Raw genomic sequence first — 13,919 nt, 5'->3', positions numbered from 1 at the left:
CAATATAGTCCTCAGCACTTCTGACTGGACCCCGAGGTGTAATCCATGTGAGAGCGATGCCAAACATAGTGTGGGGGCATCGTGGGGGAAAAACTGGGTACGGAACCGCCATTGTGTGTGTGTGTGAAACATAGGGGAACGCCATTACTTTGTGAGAGGGGAGAAACGCAAGGACCTCCATTATTTTGTGGTGTACTACTACCTCGTCAGGGGCACAGTGGGCTTACTGCTTTGGTGCACAAGCTGGCAGCTATTGCTGTGTGGGGGCTTTACTACTGCGGGGGTGTTATTACTTTGTGGGGACACGAAGGGGGGATTTTTACTGTGTATGATCACAAAGGGGCAGCTATCACTGTGGGGTGACAAGAGAGGCACTTTTTAGTGGTGCGAATTATCATTATGTGGATAACTGGGCTCCTGTATGTAAAGGCTGCTTTAAACAAATGTAAAAAACGCACGTGTTAATGCGACGTAATAGCGCCATGTACGCAGCACATTTTATTTGTCTATGAACCTTAAAGATGTTTCAGAAGTCTTCACTAAAAGCCCTTTTACACGGAATGATATTGTTTAAAAAAGTGTATTAAACGAGCGAAAATGAACGATAATCATTCAGTGGAAATGCAGCCAATGATTAAACGATAAATCGTTCGCTTTTCGTTCATTTTATGCAGACAAAAAAAATCCTCATTGGTTCGGTTTAACCAGCGCTCGCTCAGTCCCTCTCCGCCAATGTGAACCACTGAATGATTGCTCGATGGAACGAGCCAACAGAGCATCTGCTGTATAACCAGGCTGCCCGAGCGAGCGGCGTCAGAGTTGACTGAAATGATGGCTTGGTGTAAAGGGTCCCTAATACAGATATGTCAGGAGGGGTTGATAGATGAGCTCAAGGGGACACATACTCACCAATGCTGCTTGACGGAGGTCGGACTCTTGCCGATAAAGTATTGATAGTCTAGTCTAAGAAGAGGCTATCAATTTTTAAGTCGCAGAGACCCCTTTTTAAAGTGCCCCTTCCATGTTACTCCTTCGTCCAATCTATAAGTTGGCTATAGAGGGACACAACTCCAGGCTGTCGCTCAGACAAGTGTACGTCCCACAGGAAGTTTTGTGCGCAAGTCTCACTTAACTGATATAGAACCTCACGATCTGCAACCGTAGACTATTGTGCATCAGTGGAAAACGGAAGACCTCTGCTAGAGAAGCATGGCCGGGATCAGCACATCACACGCATGGCAGGCCTCCCTGGCGGAGAAGTTGGGTCCTATATCTATTAATGAGCCCCACTTCTTCTCACAGGTTCAGTCTTCAGGAGATTACTCTAAGATGTTCCTTTACTGGCATTTACAACCATCCAACCACGTTATCAATGTATCCAAAGCATATGCCATAACTGTCTGATAGGTCGCGGGGGCTCGCAACTTGGTCTCCACTTTTCACAATTCGCAATTTTTTTTCCTGCACCGTGATGTGGGAAAAAAAATGCTCATGTTTATGACCCCATTCAACAGAATAGGGTTCATATTTGTGTGTTTCACAACGCAAACATCTCGCATCATTTTCTCTCTCATGTGAAGCCGGTCTAATCTATAAGATACCAGTGAAATAGCTGCAATCTCTTTATAAGAGAAACACAGTGCCACCTTGTGGCTAACTTTTAACTTGCATGTTACATACTGCTCAGATGTAAGTACCACGTTTCCCTGAAAATAAGACCTACAATGGGGGTTGAAATATAAGCACTCTCCCAAAAATAAGCCCTAGCTACACTACATTGGGGGGGGGGGGGGGGGGGAAGCAATACTCACCTAGTAGGCAGTGTCTGGGTCCCTCGCACGGGTCTCTGGTTCTGCTGCAGGCTTCCGTGTGCTCCTGAATGCTGACAGAGCATTTCTTCCTTGAATACCCCGCTTCTGGCAGCGAAAATCAAAGCAAAACCAGTCATCTGCACCGACTTTATAAATCTTTCCACAGTTGTAAAGGTCCCAATAGACTGTTTAAGGCTGTGAAGAACCATAGTGGTGGCCGCATGTTGGCACAGTTTTCAATTGATTGTTAGTAACTGCCCTGGTTTGTGTTAAAGTTGCTGTTTACCTGCAAAATTGTGCAGCTACCATGTCTGTTACCCCTGCCGATCGCTGCTGCATGTGTCCGACTGAACAGAGCTGAAACGCATGGGGCCTTAGTCTGCTAGCAGCCATTTAAAGCTGTAGAGAGACTGATTTCTCCAATGTGATGATGACATTAGGGTCAGATTCACATGAGCATACGCATATTTACATGCCCCTGAGTGTAGCATTTCTGCAGAACGATCCATCCTTTTTTGCATGTGCATCAGTATATTTTACTGTATTTTTTTCCATCCACAGGGGATGCAAAATACGCAAATGTAAACAATTCCGTTCAAATCAATGGGTTCTATTTTCTGTCCGTGTGAATTTGGCCTAAGACAAGAACACCGATGTATATTCTTTATTGTGGTTTTGCATTTTGAATATGTAGCTATGTATAGAAGAATGTAGAGATCTAATCCCCTATATCACTCTCTATAGATACAAGAAATGGCTGCACAGCGCAGAACATGGATTCTCCATCACAAAAGGTATAAAGAGGATAATTTCACCACGGTGAATGGAGTCAATGAAAGTACATTGCTTTTCTATGACCCACTCACAATAGTTTTTTTAAATTTTTTTTTTATTGCATATAATATGCGTGTAAAGAAGAACGCAGCATATTCTATTTTACCACATATTACATGCTATGGAGCGCTATTATTCTCTATGGGCGCTGTACATACACAATGGCATTGCATATGTGCCGCATTTATATGCAACGTCGCTAAACAGAGCGGGAAATGAAAAGAAAAAAAATAAGTCACACGGTGCATGACGGCGTACGCAAGATGCGCTGTAATGCGCAGTGCAAAACCGCTGCCCTACTCTAATAATATCCACTAATATTTCAGTACCGTATATACCGGCGTATAAGACGACTTTTGAACCCCGAAAAATCTGCTCTGAAGTCGGGGGTCGTCTTATACGCCGGTAATACAAAAAAAAAAGTGTCAAAAAAAAAATCAGTACTCACCTCCCCCGGCGTTCTGTCGCGCTCCGGCAGGCTGTCGCTCCCTCCTCGTCCCCGGCAGAGCATTGCTTTCTGAATGTGGGGCTTGAAATCCCCGCCTCCAGAAAGCTAATACACACGTGGCTTCAGCCAATCACACTATTCAATGACATCATTGAATGGGTGTGATTGCTAACACACGTGCGCCGTCAGCCAGTTACAGCCATTCAATGACATCAGAACGCTGGGGGAGGTGAGTAATGATTTTTTTTTTTCTCCACTGTATTACCGGCGTATAAGGTGACAGTTGGGGGGTCGTCTTATACGCCCCGTCGCCTTATACGCCGGTATATGCGGTAGTTTACGTATACAATACGTATTTGATGTGGGCGCCATTGGTGACACTAAATGACCTAAAACAACATGTCTGTGGTGGAATCGATAACAGAGGATGCCAGGAAGCATCTGGGCAGAACTGGACTTCACATCCGCTATGTCACCAATGGCGCCCACATCATACATCTGTAAGGGACATAAAAACCTGAAGAGTTCTTCTATCTTATCATGTCATTCTGGCTGCGATAAGTCCATTCATGTGTCAATACTTCAGCTTTACTTCTGCACCATGTTCTATTTTGAATCACCCTGTATAATATATTGTGCCTTTTATCATGCAGATCCAGTGTTAATGCTCGTCATTTTCTTGCTTAAAAGGTTCTTGTGACAAAACATTTTCAGGACACTGCGGAAAAGAAAAAGGTCACAAAGAAACCACTAGAGGGCAGCATGCAGAAAAGTAAGTCACATCACACACTTAGCAGATGGATAAAATCTGATGCATGTCATTTACATATTTATGATATTAGAGTATGCTTTATATGTATATACGACTACTAGCTCACGGTTACCGATATAAGAAGCAGATCACTGTCACTTATTCCTGGGATTACTATAGTTGTCGGTGAAATAGTCATTTCTTCGTCTATAAATAACTAATTGCAATGATCTGCCTTGTTCTTAGAATGGTATCAATGATAATCATATTTGCATGCTGTATAAACATTGTTCTGGGTTTGGATTGCAGGTAAGGACGTTCAAATTTCACAGTTCACTACTGGCCAAAAAGAGACTTTGTTGGCGGCTCTAAATAAAAGGTAGGTGCCTACTTATACTATATAGTCGTTTACACGCTTTCACCCTTGCAGCTCACACTGTAGAGAAATGCCGACATTGTTCTCTAAACCCGTATCGTTCGTATAGCCTTGTTCCTGACATCTTGGCTCGTCGACTGAATTGAGATATTCGCATTTAGTATTCAGCGCACTAGCTTGTAGCCCATGGGCAGAAATGCTAAAACTCCACAGTCTTAGGCCTCCTTCCCACGAACGGATTTTCGCCGCGTAATTCGCGGCGAAAATCTGCGTTGCCCGCAGCTATTAGGTTCTATTGAACCTAATAGCTCAGTGCTCACGGTGCGGAATTCCACCGCGGAATTTCGCACCGTGAAATCTCCCGTTTTCACCCGCGGCATGCTCTATTTGCTGTGGGTGTACGCGCTGACGGCTTCCATTGCAGTCAATAGAAGCTGTCCGCTCACGCTATCTCCCGCTGTAACACAGCGGAAGATAGCGTGAAAACGCTTTCCCGCCGTGTCATGTGACGCGGCGGCGGTGGGCGGAGAAACGTCATGCGGGACCCAGAACGGCGGATCCGCTGGTAAGTATGGGGTCTCTGGGGGGGCGCCGTGACGGAGCCCGTCACGCTCGTGTGCAGCCGGCCTTAGGCCGCTCTTACACTTGCATGCTGCAAAGCGCCACAATTTCAAACGCGACACATTGCCACGATTTTACCTTTGATTTCGGCTGCAGCTCCCTGCGTCCGACAGCGTGTTTTAGCGCACACCGTCATTGTGATGGGTGATGAGATGCGCTAAACTGACAAATATAGATGGAGACTTCTTGAAAATCATGGGGCTGTAAAGCACCATTAAGCGCCGTGATCAAACACATGTCTGCGAGGCCCCATTGATATCAATGGGAGCATTATACTGCGTTGTGGTAAAAAGCGCCTGTCTGAGAGTGGCCTTAGACATGTTCATTAGCCGTACCGTGACTTCTGTTCCTGGCTCAGGACCTCACGTTATATTCTCTCTACTGATGACAATTTAGCATTATTTAAGCCACATTACATATTTTGTGAAAGAGGCCGTATTGCCGTTTATTTTTCCTCTGTTACCTCTTAAAATAATAGTCAAACACTGAATTACTTCATATGTTGCACAAAGTGGTGCAAAAAAAAAAAATACAATTTGTCCCAAAAGAATCAAGCCTATATACGGATATCTATGTGTTTTAAGATATAAGTTAAATCATAGGTACGCCAAAAAAAGTGGCAATAAAACGGCAACTAGTCCTGTAAACAGACACGCTTTTGGGCATTTTCAATGATGGGAAAAATAAAGTTAGAGTGCTTGTGTCGATTGAAAAAAATAGCTTGGCCCAGAAGAGGCCATTCCATAATACATTCCCGCACTGAATCTGTATGTACTGTATAAAGGGGCTGGCACCCTGTCAAAGCAAAATGCTGTATATGTGCAATGCTGGCGCTCGCCTTCAGCGGCTAGTTTTGATCGCGGCCATTTAACCATTTGGGTATTATGGGCAGTAGCAACTGTGACATCTCAGCTGTTAGAGGGGGGTCCCTATAACTATCCCCCCAGTGGTGGAACACAATAGTAGGGTGCATATGGACTTGCATGGCAACCCCCAGATCTGCCATCTTTGTATTCCTGTTAGGCCCTCGCACTGACAGACCTAATGCTTCACAGTACAAAAGTCTTATATCAGTGAACACTTGGTCATATCGTCTTTTCTGAATAAGAGGAATTTTTTTTACTTTCCCCAAATTAAAAAGGCTTTGTTTAAAAAAATAAATATAAAGCAAAAAACAAATCTCATGATTAGTATCACCATATTGATCCATACTATAAAACTGATGTTACTTAATGGGTTCATCACTCACATCCCCCCCCCCCCCCAACACCCATTTTTTTTTCTTCTTTTTTTCCCCTTCTCTTCTGATTCAGGACCTAGTACTGTTTGTTCGATTGTAATCTGTTCTATATCTTATAGCATTGTTTAGGCTAACTTTACCAAGTCTTGTAGTAATTCGTAGAAGTCAGTATCCTCCTTTTGCGGTATAACAAAATTGGCTGTCCAATGTTTAAGTACTTTAATATGCCATTTTCATATATTGGACATGATTGATATTCCTGTTTTAAATGTTCTTTATTATTATCAATAAACAATGATTAAGCAGAAATTCGGTATCAATTTAATCAAAATAGGCTCTAAAGACCACTTATTTGTATGTATAGCATATATAACAGTAGTTTAAAATGACCCACATATACAGTGTCTACGTGTGTTAGCACATAAAGCAGTGTGCTGCTGCATCTGTTTGCTTCTAAATTTGTGGGGGGGTTTTTAAGAAAGTTGGTCTGGTTCCAATTGTACTGGTTGTGGTTCTCACAATGTGTACTTCTGTATGGTGACCTCCAGATCATGACCTGCTCTGCATAATACAATGGGAGTCAGAGCCTGGGACCCCCTCTGTAATGTCTGTAAATTCTAATAAGGCCCATAGAAGGAGCCTGCCTTGATACATCAGCCTCTTTAAATAACTTTACAGAATTAATAGATTAATTACTCATTTCATCAGTTTGGTGATTGCTGTGTCAGTAATACAACATAGGGGCCATTCAGATAAGAACCTTTTTTATATTGCTTTATCTTGGATGTAAACCAGTTGTACCAATCTCCGCAGAGCACAGAGTGGCCCGGTGACCAGACAAGTTCCTGTTATGTTGCTCGATGATATTACAGATAAAAAGACTGGGAGCAGCACGGAGACCAATCAGAAGACCAGTGAAATCCATACTGCTACCATTGCTGCTGCCACTGCTGCCGCCATCGCTGCTACTGCTCCTGCGCTAAAGGTGAGGGATATTTCATGGGATTTCCATGCATGTATCTACTGATGGCAGAATTTGTTGGATTAGAGAAATGATCACAGTATTACTTGGGCCGCCTGCATATGGGCGGATTTACTTTGCGGAATCCACAAATCATGCAATGGAAAAGTGATTCTTCATGCACACAAGTGGAAACCAATCGTGGAGGAAAAATCACAGCATGCTCCATTTTTGCACGAATTTCGCATAGACTTCCATTGAAGTCAATGGAAGCCGTCCAAACCACAGTCTGTCGGCAATTGACTTTGCGGAAAGGTTGCAGATTTAGTGTCATTGCTAGCTGATGACGCGGGAAAAGCAAGAGTTAAAAAGAAATCTGTACTGCGCATGTCCGAGGGCGAGCGGTGGGGGCCATCCACAGTACAGAAAAAACAAATAAGTTACAGTTACGCGTGTAGACTGCTGCTGCCAGGGCCGTATTCCGCTGAGGGGTCCCGAATGCAGAATCTGACCCGCCTGTGTGCAGGCGGCCTAAGGCTTATCAGTGTTACAGGTCAGAAATTCCACTATGAAGGGATAAATGGATAAGCTGAGTTGTTGAATTGGGGTCATTAAGAGAATTCTCAGCAAGGACTGTAATATTTCGGACAGTGTTACCTACTAACATCACAAAGCGGAATATATGTCATGTAGAAATAGCTGTCACGTTCTTCCCCCTATGTGCTGATGTAAATGTCATCTTCCATCCTTGTCCCTTAGGTTCAGAATACTCTGGAGGCCCAAGTGCACTCAGTGTCTCAGCTGCTCCACAAACTCCAGGAGGCTGACCGGCAGCTGCACATCCTCGCAGAACAGCAGCGACGGGTCGAAAGTCAGCCGATGGACAGACTGTACCAAGGGAGGGTCAGTGAGCTGGAGAGGCAGCTGTCCCTGCTGACGGAACAGAGGCTGCAGCATCTGGAAAAGCTCCAGCAGCAGCAACTGGACATGCAGGTACATACTTCAAAAGCCTCTCACTAGCCGAGTCAGCGGCCTACTGCACACTGAAGGGGGGTACAAACCCCAAACAGTCCGTCTGTACATGGAGAAGATTCCAGCTTCGCTTTTTATATTCCCAGTCATAGTTACAAGGATTGTTTAAAGGTCTGAAGTTAACATTGACTTGCAGGAATGCTGCCTTTCAATAGGTGGCGCTGTAGAGGCATGGTTTCATCTTTCCATTTATACTTCATCAGAAATGGAATGTTATACTAAACTAGAAAAGCTTTTGCCCCTTTCCTAATATTTAATAATTAATAGCAATGCCTTTTTTGAAATTGAGTTTTCACAAATTCATATGCATACATATGGAATATTGTGTCCAGGTGGAATCCATGATTCAAGTCCGCCTGTGGACATATTGGGCCTTTTTCAACCGGTAAAATGCCAGACAGCTGAATGAAGTCCAATGGGGTCCATTTGGTTCTGTCATAAGACTGATCCGTTCGGCCAGGGAATTTTCATAATGGAGCAGGAACACAAGTTTAGGATGCATCCACACTGGCATCTGGTCGTCCGTGAAACTCGCGTGTGTTTTTTTTTTTTTGTCCTGAAAATGGATGAAAATGTACTGATCCATAGACTATAATGAGTTAAATGTAGTCAAACTATGCAGATGTTTGACTACATTTAGCCTGGCATACGCTTCTGTGCGTTTTTTTGTTTTTTTTTTCATAAGATTGAAAAGCGTAACCTACAAAGTTTCTCTTTCATTGCAGGCAATGAAAAAAGTATAGATTTTTATTATGCAGCTTTTTTTTCTTCTTTTTTTTTTTTAAATTAAACTACCAGTATCAAAACTGTGTGAATCCAGTCTTGGGTTGCATTCACACGATAGTAAGTCTCATGCGAGTTATGTGCATTGCGAGACACACAAAATACATGTGAATACAAACTGCATTCTTTTGAATGGAGTCCCACACATGAGCGATGTCTTCTCTCCCAGCCATGCTGTGATGTAAAAAAATCGCTGCATGTCGTCTTTTGTTTTCTTTAGCGTCCCTTGGAAGACATTGGCTATTGTTTTCAATGCGACAGTTAAACACATCGCATGCTGTGCGATGTGAGGTTTTCCTAATGAAATTCCGATCTTCTGACACGCGTGAAACAAGCGCCAAAGGATTGGATTTTCAGAGAAGTGACACAAGGCGTTTTTTCATGTAAAACGCACATTGACAGGCACGATGTTTGGACAGTTTTCTTGACCTGATATCACGCTCACCTGTGTGAAGCACAATTTAGGCCACCCCTTCATTTTCGTGAAAGCGCAGCCATTCCCCATTTTGGAAAAATCAGAAAAAGTGTCTAAAAATACATAGTAAATGTGGTACAAAGCATGAAAGAGTATCATGCTAAGTATCTAAACCATGGAGCCACAATGGTGGTGATGGATCCTGAAGCAGAAGTCCTGCACAGTTACCTACCTGTAGATGAACCACTTCCCAACCTGCAACTGATTTAGGCTGCCTGTCCACGGCCATGACGAAATATCGTCAGCGATATTCCGCCACGGTGGGTGGGTAGGGGGTGGGAGCATTGACAGGTTTCTGCAATGAGCCTATCTAATAGAAACATGGCAAATCGCATGATTATCCACTCGTGGACGTCAGGCTGCGCTTTCCATAGTTATCCTATGATTATCCAAGGATTGTCGCCGGGGATAACGCAGTTACCTATCACCCGTGGACAGGCAGCCTTACAGGGAAAACTCAAGAAAGAAGATGTGGGGAATTATTTATTGTTCTTGACTGGAGATTGATCTTAAAGCGAATCTGAGTCTTAAAAAGGTTTTCTAACATACACCAGGTTACCCTCTCATCTGCTGTTTAATGTTTGCAAGTTCTGATTTTCAGATGGTCTTCTCCCATTTTCCTGTTGTCAGGAGATTGCAAATAGGAGAACGACACCTACCCCCCTGTAACAAGCCTTGTATTCTGCCAGTACTTCCCTGTCTTGACTTCCTTGCCCTTACTTACTATGCTGTCTCAGGTACAATCAGAAGGGAGGCAGTTTCTGAATGCCTGCCCCTCTGCTTTTCCAGGATGATTCAGGTATTCAGAGGCATTTTGGCCTAATAATTAATAAATGCACTATAATGTGTGTACAGACATACACCCACATGCTATAACAGCAGGAGAGGCAGAGACTGTAGAGATCGGTATCAGTGTCTGCAGATCTGTCAGCCTGTACTTTGTGAGGCCTCTCTCGCACATGTATTCACAAAACACCACATTCAAAATAACGGCATTTTATTGTAATATCAAGCAGCGTTTTTAAATGCATTGTACAATGTTTGACAGTGTTTTTTGTTTTGTTTTTTTTCTTTTAAAACGTACTCCATAATTTTGATGGGTGATGAGTTAAAAAGCACTAAAACGCACAAAAATAAAGCAGACAGCGCTTGAAAATTGTGGCATTAGAGTGCAGGTCGGCGAAGCTCCATTGAAATCAATGGAGGCGCCGTACTGTGATTAGCGTGGCGTTGAAAACTTTCAAAAAGCGGGCTGTGTGAGAGCGAGCTAAGTGCATGGGAGCTGCCTGTGGAGATAGCCCAACTCCATTTGCTATGGAAACGTCCTTGTTACTACAGAAGCTCTCCACCTAACGACAGAGAGTGGATTGCAGAGAAGCTGGAAGGGAGACCCCTAGTGGCAGCCACTTTAAATGTAGTTTACAGTGGTAAAGCAGCAGCATTTTTAATGCAAGTATATTACAGAAATAATGAGACTGACACAAGCTAGTAGATGAGCAGAAGTTGTCTGAAAAGGGATTTTTCACTGGGTATAGAATAGTAGACCACACCAGGGACAAAGTAAGCCTGATGGAGGCAGATCTATCACCCCAGTGTGAACAGGACATAAGTATGTATGTAATTTGGATATGTTAAAGAGCTGACTTACTAGTTGTCCCTTCTACTTCTTTATACCAGTTGTAGGCTATAAAGTATGTTGCCTGTCTCTGTGCTGATTAATGGCACATTCTTTATATGTCAGTGCTGTATGACATGTTCAAGTGTTGTTTAAAGACCCTCTGCTGAGTTCTGTCAGCATGTAGCAGACCGGTGACGCAGGCACTGCTTGTTTTCCTTGGCACATATACTAACTTCCAGAAGCAATTTCACTAATTGCCTGCCTACTCGCCCTCCGCCCCCAGCAAATTCCTTTATTGGCATGCATTGGCACAGGCATCGGCGTCCCATTCAGTTTGGTCCCTTTCATGACTGTGTTCTTTGTGTAACATAATTCATGGACAGTTTATTCACTTCAGTCATGATCATTCATTGTTGTTTAGTTTTTCTTCTTACTGCTGTGATGGTTGAGGGAGAAAACGAAAAAACTGAAAGCCTTTTTGCAGTCCAGATTTGGTGCAGTTTTTGTGTAGGAGTGGATCCAAAAAAGAATATTGGTGTTTTAGGAAAATGCCTATATCTGCCGTGTTTTTTTTTTCCGGCAGGATACAATGTGTGAATAAGGCCACTCTCACAGTCATTATTTTCTGCGATTACCACAGCATTTTGAACGCTGCGGTATAACGCTCCCATTGATTTCAGTGGAGCCTCGCAGACATGTGCTCGAATGCAGCGCTTTACAGCACCGCGATTTTCATCCACTGTCTGTTCTGTTTTTTGCATTTAGCGCACCTCATCAATAGCCTGCAAGTGTCTCATCAATTTTGTAATATATTTCTATTAACTTTTTTTTTTTTTTTTTTTAGCATTGTAAATCAAGACTGAAGTGCAGTCCTTCTGCAATCCACTGCCTGCTGTTAGACATTCAGCTTCTCTAACAACCTGTACACCAGGATGCCAGCTGTGGGGGGAGTCTGTCTTCACAGGCTGCACACATATTGCTGTCAGATCTGTAGTTAATGTGTATACAATCTTGGCCTCTCTTAACCTGGTGTGTATAGTTATCTTTATGGTGTAGGCATTATATGTCTCTCCAGTTTGCTGTGAGCAAAGCAGCATAATTCTTATGGGACTGATCTTTATTAGGTGCTTTACGAGGTATAGTGTGTTCGCATGGTCAAAATACATATAGAGATCTCTATATATGCTGAAAACGCACTATACCTCGAAAAGCAGCTAATGAAGATCAGTCCCATAAGAATTATGCTGCTTTGCTCACAGCAAACTGGAGTCACATATAATGCCTACAACATAACATGGTATGGGCACTTATCTTTATGTAAATATAAGATCAGGAGGCGCAGATATTGTGTACACACTTACTGCAGCTCTGAGAGCAGTGTGAGTCTAGGGAAGCTGAGCCTGAGAAGACAGCTCCTCCAGCACAGCCAATAAGGACTCATTCACACTGGCGTATGCGTGTCGCGTAAATACGCAGCTATTCCATGCATTTTGTTGCCTTTCGTTTTTTTTATGTGCATAAATAACACACAAAAAGCCATAACATAGTAAATATGCATGCCCCATTCACTATTTTGGTGCATAATACGCAACAAAATAGAATATGCTAACCAAAATATGCGTGAAAAATGGGTGTTTTTCACTCCATGTTACGCACGTAATACGATGGGTTTAATACACTCGTGTGAGTAAGCCAAAAGATGTCCTCATGTCCCATTTTCTAGAGAAGTTGAATGCCTAACGACAAGTAGTGGATTGCAGAGGGGCTGCACTTCAGCCTTGACCTACAGTGCTAAAATGAAAGTATATCACAAAATTAATGTGGGACACACCTGGGCAATTAGATGAGCATACATTGTCTGAAAAGTTACGTACTTTCTAAACTAATAGGGTTCTACACTTCCTAATATTAGAATTTGCTCCCAGAACATTCATCTTGTTGGTATAGATGCTTGGTGTTGTGATGTAGGTCTATAGAGACTGTAGTTGTATGGTATAACTCCGTCATATTCATGTATGATATATATCACACCGCAGTCGCAGTTGATGAAATCTGCAATCAAGGTCACTGCAAGTCACCATGAAACTGCAGCTCCAGTTTGTTCTCACTTACCAGGGAAGATCCCTCTGCCGCAGACATCTGCACCTTCAGAGAACAGCCAGAGAGGTTTGGTTTACTACTCTCACAACTTTCTTTATGATATCACATAGTGATTGTAAAATGGATGAGAATGTGTTCTGTAGTTGAGATGCTTCTGAGAATCCTCTGCAGAACACACTTCAGCCCTGCAGTTATGTGCTGGCAGTCTCCTCTGACCTCTCATCTTCATCTCTTCCATTTTCCTGCCACTTGCCATTGTAAGAATAGCTGTGAACAAAGGATAGTGTTATTCCAGAACATTTGCATGGCCCGATTGCGTTCTGTTTCGTACGGATCCATTAATTACATCCCCATATAGGTTTATGGGACCTTGTATCTGTATGGCTCCAATTTCACACACAGTGTTTTTTTTTCCATGATACTATGTACATTGCTTCTAGGACCCCTATACATTGGCCATACAGTCACTTGCACCCAGCACTTGAAGGCTATGGATGCCTTTGCAGGCTTTTTTTTTTTTTCTAAATCCATGTATTTTTGCATATCAGTATTTGTAATTGAATGTTGTTAAAATTTTCAGCCGTTTGCTCTCCATGCTTGACTTGCATCCCATTAGAGTGATGGCTGGAGAACTGAGATTCTTCTACAGTCCATCAGTCAGTGAGATGGAAAGACTGTGGAACTAGTGATGGGGTTGGAGGTGGGGGGTCTCTATATACCATAGTCAGTGGGTTGAGGGAAGATGTATTACTCCTAGACAAGGAGGGGGGAAGGAGACTTGGTTTAGTTTTTAATTCATGCTTTTATGTCCCTAGCTAACCTCAAAGTGTTGGTGGGCACCACTGCTATGTGTAATTAGAAGTGATGTC

The 13,919-nt window shown here is 43.0% G+C and overlaps 1 protein-coding gene across 3 annotated transcripts in view; it reads left to right on the top strand.

The window, feature by feature from the left end:
* The window catches only part of KIAA0586 (KIAA0586 ortholog), a 167,584-nt gene that overhangs the window by 1,135 nt on the left and 152,530 nt on the right, over positions 1-13,919 (top strand). For all 3 annotated transcript variants that reach the window (XM_066608234.1, XM_066608233.1, XM_066608235.1), the window contains exons 2-7: positions 2,556-2,605; positions 3,784-3,865; positions 4,154-4,223; positions 6,895-7,066; positions 7,802-8,035; positions 12,987-13,116. In XM_066608234.1, the coding sequence (XP_066464331.1) occupies positions 2,556-2,605; positions 3,784-3,865; positions 4,154-4,223; positions 6,895-7,066; positions 7,802-8,035; positions 12,987-13,116 (738 nt within the window). The remainder of the gene's footprint in view (positions 1-2,555; positions 2,606-3,783; positions 3,866-4,153; positions 4,224-6,894; positions 7,067-7,801; positions 8,036-12,986; positions 13,117-13,919) is intronic.

Source organism: Eleutherodactylus coqui, chromosome 6 (genome assembly GCF_035609145.1).
Source record: "Eleutherodactylus coqui strain aEleCoq1 chromosome 6, aEleCoq1.hap1, whole genome shotgun sequence".
Taxonomy (NCBI): domain Eukaryota; kingdom Metazoa; phylum Chordata; class Amphibia; order Anura; family Eleutherodactylidae; genus Eleutherodactylus; species Eleutherodactylus coqui.
This window is presented reverse-complemented; position numbering and strand designations above follow the sequence as displayed.